General features: G+C 39.1%; 1 protein-coding gene across 1 annotated transcript; it reads left to right on the forward strand.

Moving 5' to 3' along the window:
* Positions 1-612: 612 nt before the first annotated feature.
* LOC113623632 (gastric triacylglycerol lipase) lies at positions 613-15,133 on the forward strand. Its single transcript, XM_027113097.1, has 9 exons — positions 613-1,741; positions 1,950-2,067; positions 2,602-2,800; positions 3,899-4,008; positions 8,136-8,272; positions 10,056-10,202; positions 11,192-11,263; positions 11,671-11,742; positions 14,764-15,133. Exons 1-9 carry the CDS (start codon positions 1,640-1,642, stop codon positions 14,998-15,000), a joined length of 1,194 nt encoding a protein of 397 aa, XP_026968898.1. The 5' UTR covers positions 613-1,639; the 3' UTR covers positions 15,001-15,133.
* The last annotated feature ends 6,920 nt before the right edge of the window (positions 15,134-22,053 follow it).

Raw genomic sequence — 22,053 nt, forward strand, 5'->3', positions numbered from 1 at the left:
TGGTCACTGATTAAGTTGTATGCATCATGTGTAGTATAGCGAGTGAACAAGAGTTATTTATTAGGTCATCTCTGAATCCAGGTACTTTAAGGCAATAATATAAAAATTTCTCTGTATTGTCATCATCTGAGTAACATTTAGTCTGCCATTCTGCGGGAATTAAAGGAAGTTCTTACATACAAAACAGACAGACTTCCCTGTTTTATTCACAGTTTCAAAAAAGACGATCATTCCAGGTATTAATTTTCTCTCCCTTTTCTGACAGATGGTGTATCACTTTCCTAGGACTGCCAGAACAAAGTACCACAACTGGGTGGCTTAAAATAACAGAAAATTATTGTCTTACATTTGGGGAGTCTATAAATCTAAAATCAAGGTGTCTGAAGGGCCATGTTCCCTCCGGAACATGTGGAGGAATCCTTCATTGCTGCTTCCTGGTTTCCGGCGGTTGTCCAGCAGACTCTTTTGCCCCTTGGCTCGCAGCTGAATAGCTTCAATCTCTGCCTTTATTGTCACACGGTATTCTCTCAGTGTGTCTCTGTCTTCACATGGCTGTCTTCTTAAAAGGAGACCACTCATACTGGACTAAGTGTTCACGCTACTCTTGTATTTCCTCATCTTAACTTAAATTATGTCTTTAATAACCCTATTTCTAAATGCAGTGACATTCGGAGGTATTGAGCTGAGGACCTGAACACATCTATTTTTCGGGTTGTCAGGGGGAAACCAACTCAAACCAAAACAGATGGTAAATGGTAGCTCTGACATCAAGGCTACAAGGGTAGGTTGATAAATAAAAGGTCCTTTGGGAAAATAGAATCATGTACAAAGCTGAATAAATTACCAGAATAGCAGAAGTATTATAAAAACCTACTAATTGACAAAGTGATGAGAAACAAGGAGAACAATAGGACAAATAAGGTAATAAATGGAAAATCTATGAAGCAAATAGCAAGGCAGCTCAATATCATGACTTTATGTTATATCGTAACATTTACTACATGCAAATTTTTTTATTCTCCTGTCAATTTGTTTAGATTATTATTAAAGTGAAGGTACAACATTTTGAAACTCAGGTAGAGATTTTGCAGACGCTCATGACTAAGGCTAGAAACCTGGTTTGAGAAATGGGTTGGAAGGACAGACAATCCTGGGGAGGTGAGCAGACAGGACTACACTGCTGAGTCCATTATGATGGGGCACAATGTGGGGCTGGACTCCTGCCCTCCACCCGCCCCATGCCCCAGCTCCCCAGCCCTCTCCCTGTGACAGGCAGGCCTGAGAGTGTCCTTCCCGTGGTTTTGATCACACGGGAATCCACAGGTTCCAGACAGAAATCAAAGTCCTTCCTTGATGAGGGATCCTGGACTGGACATGCCCTTTTCTGGGCTTTGGTCTTCATCTGAGCACATGATGCACTCCACTGCAGGATTCTTTACACATCTGTCTCTCCCCTCACGATGTGGTGAGTTCTCTGAAGACAAGACCCTGTTGGATCTCATATACCAAGCACTGGATCCTCGGACCCGGCTTCTCCTGCCATCTGCCAACCTTGATCCCTCTGCGGCGAGTCCTTGTTCTCAGGCTCTCCTTAAACACAAACATCATGCAATAACTTTTTTCCTCTAATAGGTTGAAAATGTGGTGGCTACTTGTAACAATGTGTTTCATCCACATGTCTGGAAATTCATTTTGTTTCCTTGGAAAAAAAGCGGTGAACCCTGAAGCCAACATGAATATTGTAAGTTATTCATATCACTAATATTTAAAAAACACTTCCAAAGATATTGACACTATTGCTCTCATTAATCCTTTATGATTTATTATAAAGTCTGAAAGATTTCTTTACAAAGTACATGTTACCCCAACCAATAAGAAATTCTATTTTAAGAATCCGAAGTGGCCAAGTATACTCATGAAGCTAAATGTTTTGTCTTTTCTGCATTCAGAGTCAGATGATTTCCTACTGGGGTTACCGAAGTGAAATGCATAAAGTTATAACTGCAGATGGTTACATCCTTCAGGTCTATCGGATTCCTCATGGGAAGAATGATGCTGATCATTTGGGTAGGATTGGTGTGAGGGAAAAAAATGAGTGTCTCAAATCCTGAATCAAATACATTCCAGTCAAAAATATTCTAATCATAAAACACTAGATTAAGTTACTCAAAAAAAACCTGAACCACCTTGGTCTCTGAGATTAAGCTGAGGGTCTGAGTGATACCAGATTTACATTGGTTTCTCTGATGTGAAGCACACTGGCCCATGATTTTAGTTTGTCGTGCTGGGTGGAAACTCAGGGCCCCTGAATAGAAGACCCACTTAATTAACATAATGCTGAATTTCCTTAGAACATAATTTTTTCAATAGGTTTTTGAGGTTTAATTGGCATACAATCAACTGCACATATTTAAAGTGTACAATTTGACATGTTTTTTCATCTGAGAAACTGTCACCACAATTAAGATAACGTATTCAGAAATATTCACCTCACCAAGCAAACGTTTTTAATTCTATTCATATAAAAGCCTGTTTCTATCTTCATGTTTATCTGAGAATAAGGAGTGAGTTTATAAAGATTTTAACAATTATCTTCTTTAGGTCAGAGACCTGCTGTGCTTCTGCAGCATGGTTTCCTAGCATCGGCCACAAATTGGATTTCCAACCTACCCAGCAACAGCCTGGGCTTCCTCCTGGCGGATGCTGGATATGATGTGTGGCTGGGAAACAGCAGAGGAAATACCTGGGCCAGGAAAAATTTATACTATTCACCAGACTCAGCTGAATTCTGGGCTTTCAGGTAAAGAAAAGGGACGATTGAAAATAAATATTGAGTTAAAAAGCACGGGTATTCACTGCTTCCAGCCTAGCCTCATTTTAACAAATTACACTCCAAATAGGAGGAGAAGGATGTCATCTTCATTCTAATACATTTTTGGATTCTTCCTTACACCTCATTCCAAGGGTAGCCTTTCCTCCAAACCGTCTGTGATCCCAGTAACCATTGTTACGGGATTCCCTAAATATGCTTTTCCACAAGGAATGAGCGAAATGACTGAAGCAAGGAAATTTGCTGCCCCCAGCAGATTCTGAAGGAACATCCACAAGGATTACTAGAAGGTTAAACCCAGTTGGGGTTCATGAACAGCACCTGTCATCATCAGTATTCAAGTGGGGGTGGGGAAGATAATGAAATTCTGACACCATGGGGAGATTATCAAAGATTTCCTCTCACTGGCCCTCTTGTGCCTTATTCCTAGAAATTACTAATGGAAGTGGAGAAGAGAATTTGCCTGATGACGATGAGGTGCAAAGGTGCTCTTAGAAGTTCCAGGAAGTGAAAGAAGCTTGTGTGTCCCGAGTGTAGCGAGGAAGAGGGCGAGTGAGAGGAGAGGAGACTAGAGATGCTGACAAGGGCCAAATCAGGCCAGGCTGCATAGGTCTTGGTTAAGGCCTTGGAGCTCATTCTAAGTGTAATGAGAAGCTTCTGGAAAGTTTTCAACAGGGGAGTGGCATAGCCTGTTCTCGTTTTCAAAGGGTTTTTCTGGCTGATTTTTCTGTTCATATTACATGGCAGTGGAACACAACATACAAATGATTATTAAATCTGACATTCAGGTTCAAGGGTAGAAGTATTCCCCAGCTACAGCTACTATTGTGTTTGGATTACATTGTAGCTGTGCTTCAGAAATGATGTGCTGTGCTTCAGAAATGATGTCAGCTGTTTATGAGAAGCCACCCCAAAGAGCCCCTGACACTCACTAACAGTCTATAAGCAACAATGCTTAGAGAATCTAGTTTTCTATTTTTCAAAGGAAACCTTACCTTAAATAGGTTGACTTATAGAAAGTAGAGCAAGGAAATGTACTCATTTTTATTTTGTCTTTTTTTCTTGCAGCTTTGATGAAATGGCTAAATATGACCTTGTATCCACAATCAACTTCATTTTAAGTAAAACTGGACAGGAGAAGCTACACTATGTTGGCCATTCCCAGGGCACCACCATTGGTAGGTAACAGCAGTTAGCAGGTAGTTTAGTTCATATAGACCCCTTTCCAGTGGTTATGCAGACATGCTGGTCATCATGCTAATTGCTTTCCATTCATTATATAATGTCTACAGCAACCCAATGATATAAGACCATTATTATTCCTACTGTATATATAGTGAAACTAAAGAGCAGGTAAATAAATAGTTCGTGTAAGGTAACACAGTTATTACAAATAGGGTAGCTCAGATACCAGGTCAGGAAATCTGACGCCCAAGCCAATGCTCTGAAACTTTGTACCACACAGGCTCTGGTCTCAGTTTATTCCATTCATTCAACCATATTTATGGGGCACCTATAATGTATCCTAAGAATACAGCAAAAATGAAATAGTTTAAAATCTCTGTCTTCCTACTACTTATACTCTAGCAGGAGAAGGTAGAGAAAATAATAAAAATTAAAAAGTAAAATACGTACTATGCTAGATAATGATAATACTATGAAGAGAAAAATAAATCAGGGGGTCAGATTAGGGAGCATCAGAGGGGTACACAGCAATTTTATACCAGGAACACCACCAAATACTTTCTAAGTAAACGTGAAGGAAGTCAGTGAGCCAAGCTCATACCTGGAAGACTGATATTTCAGGAGGAGGGAACAGATAGCCCAAAAGATCTGACGCTACAGCACACGCAGCACATTCAAGGAACAGCAATGGGGCTGTTCATTGTGTGGATGAATCAGATTGAGAGAGACAAAGATGAGTTGGGTGGGAGTGGTGAGGAGGGCCGACTGTTCAGGGCTTTTGAGGCTGTTGTAGGGATTTTTGCTTTCTCTCTGAGTGAAAAGGAAACCATAGAAAAGTTTGAGTAGAGGAGTTACATGATCTGACTTGTTAGCAGGATCCTTCCGGTTGTTGAAGGAAAACAGGGATGGAGCAGAGAAAGCAGTCACTGAACTCTTCCTGTAACCCAGGGGAGAGATGATAGTGACCCAGAAGAGGGGGTGGTAAAGATACCTGGTTAGGTTCTAGACGTATTTTCTATATATGGTGGGGGGGAGACCAGCAGAATTTGCTTATGTAATGGATATGGAGTGTAAGAGAAAGAGGAGTCAAGGATGACACCACGATTTATGGCCAGAGCACTGGGATGATGGAGATGCCATTAGCGAAGACGAGGGAGACAGTAAGAACAGCTGAGGTGGTGGGGAGAGCAGGGGCTCAGTTCTGGACCCAAGTGTTAGGTGCTATTGGAGATCCAAGTGGAACGTCAAGCAGTCAACTGTAGATACAAATCTGGAGTTTAGGAGGGAAGATTGGGCTGAAAATACAAAATGTGAATCATCAGTACATGAGACAGGATGTAATAAGCAAAGAATTGAGCTCAGACAGAAAAGAGGAGGGGTCCAAGCCCTAAGGCCTGGGCCACAATTGGTTTGGAAGATGAGGACGAATCAAGTGAATAAACTGGAAAATAATGGTGACTGTGGTGTAAGGGAAGCCAGGAATGTCTAGAGTTCTGGAAGGCAAGTAGAGAAAGTATTATTAGGAAAATACTGCAGTCAACTGTGGAAGAGGCTTTGATCAATCGTGTGAAATGAAGTCTGAGGACTGACCCTTGGTTCTGGCAACCTAGAAGCTCTAAGGGAACCTTTCTAATAGCAACTTTGGTGGAATGGTTGGGACAAAAGCATAATCAAGGAAATTTAAGAGACCATGAGAGAAACTGTAAAGGGAAGAGAAAGGATGAAAGCAGAAGGGGGAATAGGGGATTATATGGGAGAAATAATGGTGTATTTTTTATGTTGATCCTCACTGTCAGCCAGTGACATTACTTCCTACTACAATTCTAAACAATCCGAATGTCCATATATGGGCATATTCAGGAAAGTGGATGAAATACTTGGTAGAAGCCTGTGGAAGTTCTCTTCCCACTGCTTGTTCATCCTAAAGCATGGATCCCACTGGTAGAATTTTAGACAGAAAAAAGGGTCAGTGAGGAAGAGCTTCCCAATGTTTCTGTCATTGTGTAATATGTTATGGGCCCAAGGAGATGAGGATTTGTGCTATTTTTTTTTTTTTAATAAAAGCACTTTTAGAGGAAAGGGCAAAAAAGCAGGACTAGGCAGAGGGAGAAGTTGGGCAGTGATGCAGTCCCCAAAAGTCCTCAGCCAGCTCTGTATGACATGGCTCTTCAGAGTCTTCATCAGTGGGACTAGCTGGCTGGTCCTTTACCCATTTGTTGACCAGTCATTCAATGCAGGATGACCCAGGAAGGGACCTTGGGTTCTCTTGAGCAAATGCAAAATCAAAAGTCTCCCTGCAGCTTCAGCTGAATAAATGCCTTGGACTCGAAGAGAAATCAGGGCAATGAAGAACAGCAACAAAACACATGGTTAACCATGGATTCAAATTCTTTGTTAAAAAGTGAGAAATCTTCTAGATTCCTAAAATTTACTCCTTTAGTTTCCCAAACTATCCAAAATTTAACCCTTTTGGATGGAAATCTACCTCAACTTATGACCGATGCCCATGCTTTTTTAAATAGAACATGTTGAACATAGCTTAACTTTTTTTCAACGATATAGGGCTATAAAATGATTGCATTTAGCTGAAATGCAACAATTTCCTTAGGAGTTATTGATATCAATAGAACTGCTTGTCCTGACACAAAATAACTCCAACCTACCAGTCTCTTGAGTATTTAAATTTTGTCTTTCTTTCATTTGAACTTCTTTTCATTCTTCTTTTTCACCACTGGATAGTTTGTCATTATGTCACCATACTCATACATTTTGGGAAATTTTTTTCTGCCTTCTAATTTACATCTTCCAATCAATCTGCTGTGTACTTGAAAGTTAGATAAGTATCCTTGATAGAATTGTGTCTAAAGTGGGATTAAGTTTATTCTGAGAAGTCACCTGTCCTGACCCTATATGGACCCATGGACACCCACTCAGGCTCCTTGCGTGTGATTCTTGCTTACTCTGGGTGATCTGTTGGCTGATATCTGCAGAGTTAGGCAACCAGATAAAGAATCCCTTAATAAACAGAGTGCTCTTGGAAAGACCATTCTTCCTCCATTGGGATCAGGCTGGATATTATGTAACTGAGGCCATTGTGTAAGTTGGAAAAATTTTGTTTCAGGGCATTATTGAGTCTCGTCAATATGTCATTATTAACAGTAGGGAGAGATTGTCTTATGTAATTCAACTGTAAACAATTTAAGTTGAGGGCTTCCCTGGTGGCGCAGTGCTAGAGAGTCCACCTGCCGATGCAGGGGACACGGGTTCGTGCCCCGGTCTGGGAAGATCCCACATGCCGCGGAGCGGCTGGGCCTGTGAGCCATGGCCGCTGAGCCTGCGCGTCCGGAGCCTGTGCTCCACAACACGAGAGGCCACAACAGTGAGAGGCCCACATACCGCAGAAAAAAAAAAAAAAAGAATTTAAGTTGATAATTCTTTGATTAGAACCCAGTCTATTTATATGCTACTGTTCATGAAAACAATTAAAAGCAGACAGGCTGAGAATGTTTATTGTATATAGATGTTGGAATTATCTCGGCTTCTCATTTGTCAAGCATTTACCATGTGACTAGTTCCTGGTAAATACTTTACATGATTCACCTCAAGTACTTCCTAAACAACCCAAGGAAGCATTCATTATTACATGCATTTTTAGATGAGGAAACTAAGGCTCTTAGAGTTTAGGTGACTTTTCCAATGTCACAAAGTTAATAAATCACAGAACCAGGTTTCAGACTCTGGACACATTTCAAATTTGTGCTTTAACCTTTCCACGTATATACCCTACTCATATTAAATGTTAATTATCTCATTGTTACGAGATTAGATAATTTTAAACTGAACCAAACCTGTTGTAATATAACGTTTTTGTTACCACATGATTATTCTAAAGTAGGCCTGTTTTCTAAAATCAGATAAAACAGTTTATTATAACTTTCAAAAAGTTCTACCCTCATGTTCCCAGAGAGAATCTATGAAAATAAAACAAATATACTAAAATCTGATCATTCTGTCGATTTCAGGTTGTCCCAGATGGCACCCGTAGTAAATCCAAAGTAATGTCACATTGTAAAGCACACACGCACACACACACCTTTCACCTTTTGTTGTTCTTTTTCAGGTTTTATCGCCTTTTCTACAAATCCCACGCTGGCTAAAAAAATCAAAGCCTTCTATGCATTAGCCCCAGTTGCCACAGTGAAGTATACCAAAACCCTGTTGAACAAACTTGCACTCATTCCTCCCTTCCTCTTCAAGGTATGTGATTCCCTTTAACTGGGTCTAAGATGTTAAATTGTTTGTGTATTTCAAAGTGATGGAAAGAGAACAAACACCTGGTGGACAATCATGTTTATATTCAAGGATGGAAATTAACATGTTTATATTATTTCTTGAATAGCACTGACCATGGTTGAATCCCCATTAGAGTTTATGAGATCCCCACCGATTTCTTTATTCTCGATTACGTTGTGTGGATTAGCAATGCCTGGGAGAGTTTTTGCTCCTTCCATGGATGTTTCTTTACCAAGCACCCACACAGGTCTTCAAGGCTGTGATTTCCCCCCCAAGACCAGGGAAAGGGAAATAAAAGCAAAAGAGTCAAATGAGAAGCCTAAACCACCTGGTCCAAGAAAAGTGGGAAGAAGAAGGATAGGAAAGAAAAGGAAGGAAAGGGAAAAGGAGAGAGAGGGGGAAGATAGCAATGGTGAAGTGAGGCAAGGACTCGGAGACCACTTATCATATATCCTTGGCTTTCCAAGCCTTTTCCTAAGAGTTCCTTCCTCTTTAAATGGGGATTTCATAGGGCAGTAGCATAGATTTCAATAAACTGTAAATATTATGGAGGCATACATGGTAGGGAATTAATAATCTTTCCTTTTTCCAGTGTTTAATCACTGACTTCTCCCACCCACCGAAACTAACACATACACACACATACACAGTCTCCTTTAGGAGAACAGTTTACCTCAGGCTACAAAATTTAATGATGCCATTTTCTTCTGTGGTTGAGTGCTATTCTTTTTTTTTTTTTTCACTCAATTAACACGCATGCCTAAAATCTAAGAGATTTTACCTACAGACCAACTACATTTGTAAAGCTTTTACTCAAAATGTAAAATTGTGTGATGACCCTGAGTATGTTTACCGGTTGCATTGATTCAGAAATTGTTTGTTTCTTACTCATATTCAGATTTTCTGACAGGTAATGTAGAGAGAGGTTTTTAAAAAAGCATTAGACCTTAGGTCAGAGGCTTGAGGCTCAGATCAAGATTCTAGCTGTAATCCAGTTCTCACTAGACCAAGATCCTGACTATTCATTAGCCTTATGTTCTCACGTATAAAATGGGGATAACAGGGTACAAACTACCAGTTAAAAAATAAGTAAGTCACATGGATATAATGTATAGCACAAGGAATAGAGTTAATACTTTATAATAACTTTGTATGGGGTATAATTTTGAAAATATGGAGTCTCTATGTCGTATACCTGAAACTAACATAATATTGTAAGTCAACTATACTTCAATAAATTAAATAAAATGGGGATAACAAAGTGTCTACTTATTTTAAGAACAATTAGGGTGTGTCCTTTCAATTTTTAAACTACCAAGCCTCTTTGTCTTCTTAAAGATTTTGCTGAAAATATGGCTTAGAAGTCACCATTTCCCCTCCTGATTTTTTTTTTTATTTATTGCCGAAATCACACATCTTGGCACTTAATTATGATATTCTGCCATGTTGTTTTATGAGTTTATTCCCTAACTCCTATGACCCCAACTAGACTGTAACTCTGTGTCTTACCCAGCACCCAATGCAGTTCTCAATGCAGCAATTAATACTCAATACTCATACCTGCACTGTCCATTCCATATCTTTATTGTGGGGATTCAATGAGAGAGAGTATTTAAACCTCTTAAGACAACATATAGAAGTATGAAAATATAATGTCTATTCCCATTTGTACCAGTAAACAAGACAAATTAATGTCTTTTCTGCAGCTTGTTATTTGCAAATCTTTAATGATGCTTTTATTTTTCAGATTCTATTTGGTAACAAATTGTTCTACCCACACGATTTTTTGGAAAAATTTCTTGGTGCTGAAGTGTGCTCCCGTGAGATGCTGAATGTCGTTTGTAGGAATGCCTTGTTTGCCGTGACTGGATTTGATAAGAAAAATTTGAACATGGTTTGTATGCATTGAAATTTCTATTCTGAATATTTTGAGCAACCCTCATGATTACTTGTCTCATCATCAATTAGGAATGGTACTTTATGAGAACCAGGAGTCACTTCAGAATTCTGTCCATGATATGCAGATAAGCCCACGAGAAATCACAAGTCATTGCTCGCAGTTTTGTTGCCTCCACATTTCTTCCATCACCTCACTGTGCCCTGAAGTAAACAGCTTGTAGGAAAAACAAAACAAAACAAAAAACTCCCTACTCACTTCTGATCACCTGAATAATTGGTGTGACATTTAAATTCTGTGAGTGGAGGCATTGAACCAAGTTGTCAAGTTCGTCTGTAGGAAAAATATGTCTAGATATTGAATATTACTTTAAATATTTTTAATGCTGATAGTCATCTCCATAAACTTTCTAAAACTTGTTTCAGAGCATTTATGTAAGATCTTGTCCACACTCTTTACCTTCTATTTCATTTGCTTTGCACCAAGTGGATGCTTAAAAGCACATATGACAAAACGCGGTATCAGAAAGTAGTTAAGAATATGGATTCAGGGTAAAAGCCTAAATTCAAATCCTATCTTTGCAGCGCACTTGAACTCCTCCATCTTGATTTCCTTATCCATGAAATGAGTTGTTGTGAAGATTATATGAGCTAACATATGTAAAGTATATAGAACATAGTACAAAGCAATGCTCATAGTATATCATGTTTTGCTCATAGTATATCATGTTTTGCTACTAATAGTATGATACACTGACACCTATTCTCCCTCAAAATTGTTTAGTTTTGTTATATACCCTCGAAATTAGCCCATATAATCACAGTTTGCAAGCCATAAAGTGATGTACAACTTTTTTGCTCGTATCCTGCCAGTAATGCTGCCCATAAAACTTGATCTAGATCAGAAAAAGTTAAGTCTTAGATGTTTGTGAGAAACTGAACATACATCTAAGTGCGCATGTGTGTGCTTGTGTGTTTGCTTTCTAGACTCGCTTAGATGTGTATCTAGGACATAATCCAGCAGGAACTTCAGTTCAAGACGCCCTCCACTGGAGTCAGGTATCATTTCAAGCTGCTCAAACTTTTTGTGGGCCTAAACCATTAACAATTTACCTAAAGCACAGTCTTAAAATATTCTGTCAAATGCTTCTAAAAGGGAATTTTTCTGGCACGTGACTACCAGATGAAAATATCTATCAATCCATGTGAATGAAAATCCTACAAAAAACAGGTGCTTTGGGTAACAAGAAATAAATGATGATTATGACTTGAAATTATGTCAAGCAAAGCTGCATTTAAACTTGAATAAATTGTTGCAGAGGATTAATAGTCTATTTTTGGAATGAGAAAAAATTTTTAAATAATATTTAAATTAAAAGTAAACTACTTGGAAAAGTTGGCATTTTATTATTTACATAGCCAAGTGACTTTTTAATTTCCTTGTATCTTTAATTTCTCTACATTAGGCTGTTAAGTCTGGGAAATTCCAAGCTTTTGACTGGGGAACCCCAACTCAGAACATACTGCATTATAACCAGGTAAGCATCTTAAGTTGAGGTTATTTGCATTTTGAAAGACAAAGATATAAAAAGTTAAAGATGAAATTACGATAACTTTGCAGGTATTTTCCAAAGGAATGCTGTTGCCTAGACCTAGCCTTAAGGAAATTATAAAGTAGATGACTCTATCCTTTGAGTCTTTTTGTCATGTGGAACATCACACTGGTCTCTAATTCTTCCACTGAGCCTTCACGCTCCAGTGTCTGTGCTCATTCAAGCTGCCCTCAAAGTACCACACCACTGCAGTGAGAACCTTCTAGATCTTGTCACCCCTCGCTGCATTAGACAGATCTGCCCTGTATCCCAGACCCCCGGCATGCTGTCTTCTCCTTTCCAAAGTGCAACTAACTGTTATAATAAACCAATAACTTCTTCTTTTTTTTTTTGGCTGCTCTGCGAGGCTTACCAGATCTTAGTTCCCCGACCAGGGATCAAACCCAGGCTCCAGGCAGTGACAGTGCAGAGTCTTAACCACAGCACCGCCAGGGAATTCCCTAAACCAATAACTCTAACTGTTCATGGGATAGAGCTGGAATCTCTGGTCTTCTTAAACAATTTCCTATCCTTTGTTGATGGCCAGAGAAGTTTTCTCACCATATTCCCAGACATAAAAGAAGGATGGTATGCTTGCAGTTCAAGGCTGGAAATATTTTTCAGCAGACAAGAGCCTTGTACGCAGGTAGATATACTGAGCATTCCTCCTACTTGTAGTACAAAGAAGCCAGGCTTTGGAGTCCATCGTACCTGAAGTTAATATAAGTTGAGACAATAACTTTTCATCTCTCCACCCAGACTCAGGGAGTTATTGACAGTAATTAATGGGTAATGTCAGCTCAGGATAAACTCTCAGATTGTCACAGGCTAATTTTGAATGAGAGAATTGCTCTGTGTTTTTTTGGTAATTCTTTCCCCTTCTACTTCACCCCACGTCCAATTTTCCAACCAAGTAACAACCCTATTAATTTTTGTCTGCTTCAATGACTCAATATCTACAAGGGATTTATATCTTTTCACCACAATGTCTTTTGTGTGAAAAAGATGGCCCAGCCTCCTTGTTTTTACATCTCTGATGTCTTTAAAGAGGTTTTCTGAACACAATCAGATCAAACATTTGTTGTAAAGACTTTGCCCCCCAACCATCACAACCTCAAACCCCCCAGACACAGACTCTATCTTTATACTGGGCTCTAATAACAGTAATCAGAGACTCCGTCTTGAAGGGCCAAGTGGGGCATGAAACACCCACTCCCAATTCCATTCTCCCTTCAACCAAGCCAAACTCAGGATGGTTTCAACTGACTGAGGGAGTGACACTAATTTAAGAGCCAGAAGCTAGGTTCTGGAAAACACTTTGAATAGTGGAATATGAGTAAAGAAAAGTAGGTTTATTCTTATAGATATTCTCCACAATTTTCCCTTTTCTTCAACATATAAAGGAATATAGTAAAGTATTAAAATACTATGAAAAATTGCATATAATAAAATATTTTTCTTTGGTGAATTGGCTATTACATAAGGATAAAGAAAATATTCATATTAGAATTCTTGAGAATATCATCTTTAAAAACTAACAAAATTCTCTGTGAACTGTGGGAAAGTTAGCAGTGATTCTCTTGTCCCCTTGGCCTGCTTTATGAATCTCTTTAAAATCTTTGTGTGAATGGAGATTTTGTAGAAATAGGAAATGGGGCCACTGATAGATTTTCTCAGAATTTGAACGTATATTTAGTAAAATCAGGCAAGTATTTAACAAATACAGCTCCTTAAATGAAATGATTACCTATGGAATGACTATACTGGCAGCCATACAAAGCCAAAATAAACGACTCAGGACATTTTGAGTAACTATTTGTATAGAAACTATCTATCACAGTTAAAATTCAGTCACATTCACTTCCTTCAGCTTGAGTCGAAATCTAAGTTTTTACTTCGTAAGAATTATTATCTAAAGCCCACCTATTCAAAGCATGGTCCAGGACCAGCAGCCTCAGCATCGTCTGGGAATGCAGAATCTAGGCTCTTCCTCCAGATATACTGGATCAGATTCTTCATTTTATTAAGATCTCCTAGTGATTCACAGGGCCTTTAGAATTTGAGAAGCACTGATTTAAAACATTGCATCCACGTTCCTCTGTGGATAAAGGTAACTCTGAGCAATAATTGTTAAGATTTACTTATGAAACTGGGTCATGCCACTTGTGACAACGTGGATGGACCTTGAGGATATTATGCTACATGAAATAAGTTAGACACAGACAGATAACTATTGTATGATGTCACTTACATGTGGAATCTAAAAAAAAAAAAATTTAAAAACCTCATAGATACGGAAAACAGATTGGTGGGTGTCAGAGACGTGGGCAAAATGGGTAAAGGTGGTCAAAAAGTATGAACTTCCAGTTATAAAATAAGTACGACCTGGAGATGTAATGTACAGCATGGTGACTACAGATAATAATACCGTACTGTATATTTGAAAGTTGCCAAGAGAGTATATCTTCAAAGCTCTCATTGGGCTTCCCTGGTGGCGCAGTGGTTGATTGAGAGTCCGCCTGCCGATGCAGGGGACACGGGTTCGTGCCCCGGTCCGGGAAGATCCCGCATGTCGTGGAGCAGCTGAGCCCGTGAGCCATGGCCGCTGAGCCTGCGGGTCCGGAGCCTGTGCTCCGCAACGGGAGAGGCCACAACAGTGAGAGGCCTGCATACCGCAAAAAAAAAAAAAAACCTCTCATTACAAATATATATATATAAAAAAACTACATGTGCTGGTAGATGTTAACTAGATTTATTGTGGTCATCATTTCACAATGTATACGTGTATGGAATCATTGTAGTGCACCTGCAACTAGTATAATGCTATATATCAATTGTATCTCAATTTTTAAAAAACTAGGTTAATGGTATCTAATCTACCCACTGAGTAAGTATTGAGTTTCAAGTGCAGTTACTTATAAAAACTCTGATTCTTAACACTCTGATTCTTTTCCTCTGGTGTTTTAGGCCACACCTCCCAACTACAATGTGACAGCCATGGATGTACCAATTGCAGTATGGAGTGGTGACCATGACTTGTTGGCTGACCCTCAGGATGTTGGTCTTTTGCTTCCAAAACTGTCTAATCTCATTTACCACAAGGAAATTCCTACTTACAATCACTTGGACTTTATCTGGGCAATGGATGCACCTCAAGAAGTTTACAATGAAATCATTTCTATGATGGCAGAAGATAAAAAGTAGTGCTGGATTTAAAGAATTATTCATGTACTTTTCCCAAAATGATTTCTTCTCTTCCACATAGTTTTCTGTACTGTTTTAAATGCAATGTTTCTTTCTGTAATTCTGACTTTCAAAATATATTAGCATCAACAAACTTTTCATTGGTCATTTTTAATTGAAAAGAATTTTTTTTAATTAGATTTTTTTCACTTGAAAATTTATCTAGAAACTCTTGAGAGAACACAGTCTTGGGGAGGTGAAACTTCCCTTCCAATCCTCCCATTCAGTTTATCTTCTAAACTCCAGGTAGATAATAAGCCATGAATCATGGGTGTTGCCAAAAGACAGTCTTGAGGTTGAGTATTGATATCTCGTATGCACACTTGAGATTGAGTAAATTGTTTTCTTTCTATTGTCTGTTGTTGCTAAAGCTCAGTCTCTCCATCTGTGCTATGGGGATATCACTTGCTCTTTTGCTTGTTAAACTCCATGAAAAGGCAAATTAGACTGTAAATTGAATTGAGGTCAGCTCACTTTCCCTTTCTAGGGAGAAAAGAACAAGGGTAGCTTAGGGAGCAACAGGCAACCCCCAGTTCAGGAAGGTGGGAGGTAAAGGATTTCTTAACCTCAACATTATTGACATTTTTGGACAGATAGTTTTTTTATTGTCCTGGACATTGTAGGATATTTAGCATCATCCCTGGCTTCTACTTACCAGATGCCTTGAGTACGCACACCCCCCAAGCTGTGCCTCATATATACCTCTTAACTTGCACCATCATACTGTTGCTCACATTCCCCTCCAAAATTCTTAATTTATTTTGGGTTTACAAGTATGTATCCATGCTCTGTGCATAACTCATAGGAAGACCAATATATCTGAACAGAGAACTGTGTTGTAATCTCAAGCCTACTAGATATAATACGATTCACATTTTTAAAAGTCAAGATATTCTAAAATTAGAAGATGCCTAAGCATTACCTAGTTTAACCCCATCATTTTCCAACTGAGGATATTAAAGTTCATAAAGGTTGAGCACCTTAATAAAGGATGTACAACTGGCATTGTTAAAATCCACACATTCTAGCCCAAGTACTCTTCTCTTTCTGCTGCACAAAGCTGATGTACATAGCTCTGTTGTACTTTCAAATTAAATATTTCTAGAGTTATCTGAAGGAGGCAATGGGGTGAGGTGGTGCTGAGGTTTTTCTAAAGCATTATTCGGAGTAATATTGGATATCTGAGTTCCTAGGCTCTACACAGATATCTAGTATGAGAAAAATGCCGGTTGAATGTGAGCTTTCTCTGCTAGTGTGAAAGAAAGTAGAAGTAGCTAGATAGATGTTAGAATGAGAAAGAAGGAATAGAGGTGAGAAGAAAAGTAAAGAATGGAAAATATTAGAAGGTATTGACATATACACACTAATATGTATAAAATAGGTAACTAATAAGAACCTGCTGTATAAAAATAAATAAATAAAATAAAATTCAAAAGAAAAAAAGAAGGTACAGGAAGGGATTAGTGCTTTCAGATGCAAACCTCATCCTCATCTGCTTTGTTGTGTCTCAGTTGGTCATTGTTGTAGCCCTACTCAAAGAGATCAGATTGCAAAAGCCAAATATAATCTTAGCCAAACAGGGAAAAATGTTTAAGGCATACAAGGAGGATGCCACTGTAGAATTTCCTTTTGAAAATAGCACTTAGGAAAGCAAATTAAAATATAGATGAGATGAAATGTCTGCTTAAATAACCCCACCCTAAGTAGTTTTCAGATGGGTTGCTCATAATAGCAGTGAATCCAAAACCTCATCAAGGATATTAAATTATAGCTGAAATAAACTGTAAAACAAGTCAAAGCATCATAACAAGGAGATGTCATAGTAAGCTCTGCAGTAAGTATGGATCTATGCAACCTCAAAGGGTTGTTGTGAGGATTTCCATATTCATTTTGAACGGCTATGTATTGAATGGCTACTCTGTGCCAGAGAGTTTAATATAATTAGTGTATGATTCATGATAGCACTCAACCAATATGACCCATTATTACTTTTATAGCTCCAAGGCACTATCTATTAAGTTAATTTTGTTGTTCTTACATACCAGACAATCTTAGCTTCAAGCTGGACTAACCTACTAAGTGAGAAGTTCATAGAAGAGTCAATATTAAGTGTATGATCTACTGAACAGCAGGTAATTTCTCTGCACACATAAAGCATTGATATTCTGGTTCATTGAGCCCTTCTTGTGATTTTGGTTCGTATAAAGCAGTTCCTCAAACCCGACTATCTTTAAGTACTGAAGTCATATTAAAAAACACAGAAAGCCAAAGTTTACACATAATTACGGATCCAGGTTAGACCCAATCTGAGGGACCAGTTGGCTTCCATCTAAAGATTTTATCTTACTATACATTTTGGAGCTTAATGAATTATATTTCTCTGAATGTTAACCCTCATCTAATTATTTCAAGGTTTATTTCTGAGACTGAAAAAGCATTTGAAAAATACTTTCTTCTTCTCATATTCATGCGGTTTGCCTACTCATTCTTCCAAAGTTTTCATCTCATCTATCGTATCATCCAGCTGGCTCTCCAAACCAGGGCTGCTTAACTTGCCGTATCTGTGAGCTTGAGGTTTCAGTGAAACACTTATGCTTTTTTAAATGTCCTTAATTCAAGGTCTCTCTACAAGTCCCAACAATCTACTGCTCCTTACTGGAGAGAACACAATCCATGTATGTCAGCACACTCAGTAGCACCAGATTACTTAGCTTACTATTTTATTGTTCAACTTATGTCACTATAGCAAGGCCAATACCTACTAGGTGGAGATTTATGATACAGGATTATTTACTGGGAGTCAGGTGACTCTGCTGGTGAATCCTTATGTCTTCATCATAAAGATGTTAAATTAGGTTATAGAACACTGAAGAATATATGTCCATTATGTACAGGTATACATACATATTTTTACAAATGCATATTATATATTTTATGTGTATAAGTATATACATAATACATCATGTATAATATTATACATATAAAATTATGCACAAACATACATGATTTGCTGAGAATATGAGTACACAGTCAGCTAGGTACACAGTCAGAACAAGAATTATTTTTCCTTGAATAAATATACTGCCAAACAACTTTAATCATTGAAGCATTAATATACCCTTTCTGAGAGCTTCAGATTTTTCATTTTAATGAGTTTAGGACTCTATGTTTCACACGTTTCACTTTGAAACATCTCATAGCATACATTTACTATTCCTCAGAATTCTAAAGGCTGATTGAATTTAAAACAGCTCAAATCACCACAGGAAATCAAAAGATTAGAAGATCTGCAAATGGTTTGGCTCTAGAGCAAGTTCAAACCAAAAAAAGAGGTGAGAAGATGTGGAAATGATATCCCAGAGTTATTTTATATGCCTTCTGCTAATTGCCTGTCCAAGCAATGATATAAAATATGGCTGAACTTATTATCAAAACAGGGTAAAATTAATCAACTGGGTTCAATATTTTAAAAAAACTTCTTGGTCTAGTATATCTGCCCTTCTTGTGGAAACTATTTATATCCATTTAGTAAGCTTAAGTTGTATAGAATACACTATATTGATACTCATTTAATAAATATTTATCAAGCTAGACACTGTTCTGGTTGCAGAACAAAAGAAATCTTTTGCCCTCATAGAACTTATATTTTAGTGGTGAAGGTTGATAATAAAATATAAACAGATAAATGTATGTATGTATATTATGTTATCAGGTAATAGAACCACTGATAATAAAAATACAGTAGATAGGTGAGTAGGAAGCACACAAGGCACTATGTTAAATAGAATGATCAGGAAAGGTCTCTTTGAGAAGTGACACCTGAGCAGAGAACTGACTAAAGTGAAAGAATTCCAATGTGTTTGAGTGTCCTGGTCCGGTAGCTCTGATCTGTCACAGATGTGACTAGTCTTGCAAGCTGGCAAGGTAACCTGCCACAATTTCATGGATGCTGGCAGAAGAGAGGAAACCCCCATTTCAAAGATAAAAGACTCTATTACTCGTAACACACAGACTTCATGACCTTCACATTCCCCTCGATCTTCAAGATCCATAGGGATAATGTGAAAGCAGGCCTAGATGAACATTGGACATATAGTGTATCTATGTCACAGTGACGCTTAGGAAGCCCCCAGTCTTATGAAGGCGGCTGTTAGCAAACCTGTCCAGTCTCTGCCCGCAGAGAGAGACATTTTCTTTATCATACTGGTCAAGAACAAACCTGCCCTCTACCCTGGAGAGAGACAGTACTTCTGTGTTTCCAGGCTGTTTGCTTTACAACATCCTTGAAAAGATAGTCTGGAAAAAACTGATCTGAGACATACAGAAATACTCTGGAGAATAGTCTCGCAACATCAACATTTAGTGTACATCAGAATCACCTGAAAGGCCTTTACAACCACAAATTGCTAGGATTAAACCCCAGTGGGTCTGGGGTGAGTCTAAAAACCTGCATTTCTAACAATTTCCCAGGTGACACTGATGCTTCTGGTCAGAAATACTTACTTTGAGGGCTTCCCTGGTGGCGCAGTGGTTGAGAGTCCGCCTGCTGATGCAGGGGACACGGGTTCGTGCCCGGGTCTGGGAAGATCCCACAAGCCGCGGAGCGGCTGGGCCCATGAACCGTGGCCGCTGAGCCTGCGCGTCCAGAGCCTGTGCTCCGCAATGGGAGAGGCCACAACAGTGAGAGGCCTGCGTACCGCAAAAAAAAACAAAAACAAATACTTACTTTGAGAATCTCTGTTCTAAATCTATTAAGAAGACACCTTGTGTTATGCCGTTGTTGATTTGCTTTCCTTTGGCTAGGCTTTATAATCAGAAACTCACATTTCTAAATACTTATACCTATTGTAATCTTTATGTCATTGACTCTGGTAAGTAACATATTTCTTATTAGAGACACTTCTCATATCTTATACTGTGGTTCAGCTTTGTGGCTTTTATACTTCTATTTCAGACGAACCTTAGCTGTTATTGATGCCGAAAACTCGGCTTCTGTGCACCGGTGCCAAATTGAATCTCTGAGACAGAGTTTTGGGTGAAGTAGAAAGAATAAGTTTATTGCTTTGCCAGGCAAAGTGTTAACGCAAGTTCGTGTGCTCAATGTACACTGAGACCAAACAAACTGAAACGTAGGAATTTGGAGCAGAGAAAGGTTTATTGCAAGGCCTTGCAAGGAAATGGGTGGTTCATGCCCTAAAAGCCCCAAACTCCCCGAAGGCGTTCGGCAAAGCACTTTAGGTGAGGGAAGGGGGTGGCAGGGTATGGGATCAGCTTGGACACAATTCTCTGATTGGCTGATGGTGAGATAACAGGGTGGTGTCACAGGGGTTAACATTATGAATCCTTAGGTTCCAGGAGGCCTGGGGCTATATGTTCATGGTCATCAAGTAGTTAACATCTTACATTTTATTTCGGGGGGGGGGGGGGGGGGGGGGGGCGGTTCACATCTGCAAAACAACTCAGGAATTGTGCATCAAACACTATTATCTAGGTACTTCAGAGAGGAGCTAACAGAGGATAAGGGGGGAAGGCCTGTCCCGGGAAGGCCCCATAGGGTCCTGCTTGGTTACAAAAGGGGGAAAGAGTGGGCTTGTGCCCTCAAAACTGTGTGTCCCGATGTGGGGGGAGGGTTTGGTGAGGAGTTTTATAGCAATGGTTCAAGGGCGGGGTTGCTGATAAGGATCAGGGTGCCTGCAGGGCTTCACTCCTTTAATCTGGACTCTGGTGGTCTCCTGATGAGCTTCTGTGATTCTCAAGGTTATCAAGCTGTGACCTTCCCTCTGGAATGAAGAATGCTTCAAGTAGTTAACATCTTCCATTTGTTCAGGGTTTTAGTTCTGCAGAAGAGTTCAAAGATATTGTTATATGTATCCCTTGAGGCAGGACCAGGATCCTGTCCCAAGGCTGCACTATTGTTTCTTGACTGCCCCTCCCTTGTCTCTGCATCCCCTCCCTTCCCTGATTAACAACTGTTTGAACTTGCCCTTTGGAACTCAGGGAAGGTCATGGAGGCTAAAGCCTATTTCCAGCAAACAAGAAATGGTGTACAGAAAGGCTTCCATGCCCAGGAGCCCCACGGGGTCCTGCTCGGTTTCATTATCAACTTCAGTTTATCCAGATATGAAACAAAGAAACAGTTGAAATAAAAGAGAAAAATTTTTGCCTGTGATATTATCTTAATGATCTTAATGGTAATTTCATGCCTAAAGTTGATATAATGACATTCCAGTCTATAACTACAAGATGCACTGATTGAAGCACAGAACTGCAGGAAATAAAAAAATTTTCTCTACCCTTCTATGTTCTTTGACTGGTCTAATAATTAAACTGACATAAGACATATAAACAGGAGAAAACCAAATTTAATTATGTACATATGGGGACCCCACAAAGACAATGAAACCGAAGGACAAGGCAGACAATTGAGGCTTATATGCTATCTTGGGCTAAGGAACAGGATAGGGGCCTGGGGCTTCAACGGGAAGAGGTGACTCACAGGGCGAGGAGGGCAGATGTTTGGTAATTTGATGTTTGTCCTGCCACACAGATAGATCATTCAGATAAAAAGTTATCTCTTGGTAATAGCTCTCTTTCTGAGTTAGACCCCCTATCTAAATTGTTTTACCTTGTTACAGTCTGCTGGGTGTGGCTGCCTTCAGCTCAAAATAGTCTGCATAACAAAGTGGCATATTTGGGGAGGCTTGTTCTGAATCTCTTCAAATTCTTTCAAGAGTGATGATCATTTTCCATCTACTATAACCTATTCTTGGTTTCTTCACCTATAAAAACATTTTGAAGTCAAAATTGAGTTTTAAGTAACATAATATTGATCTCGGAAAGGCAGCAGATCTTATTTCCCGGCCCAGGAATTGAACCTGGGTAGCCTGGATGAAAACCAGGAATCCTAGCCACCAGACCCTCTGGCCCTTGCCCCCAGTGAAAAATGCATTTCTCAAGGAGGCAAAATCTGTAGAAACAGGTGCAAAATTTATTATTAGAGACATAGCGCAACAA

Source organism: Aethalodelphis obliquidens, unplaced genomic scaffold (genome assembly GCF_003676395.1).
Source record: "Aethalodelphis obliquidens isolate GAN/ISIS:26980383/991018 unplaced genomic scaffold, ASM367639v1 scaffold11, whole genome shotgun sequence".
Classification (NCBI taxonomy): domain Eukaryota; kingdom Metazoa; phylum Chordata; class Mammalia; order Artiodactyla; family Delphinidae; genus Aethalodelphis; species Aethalodelphis obliquidens.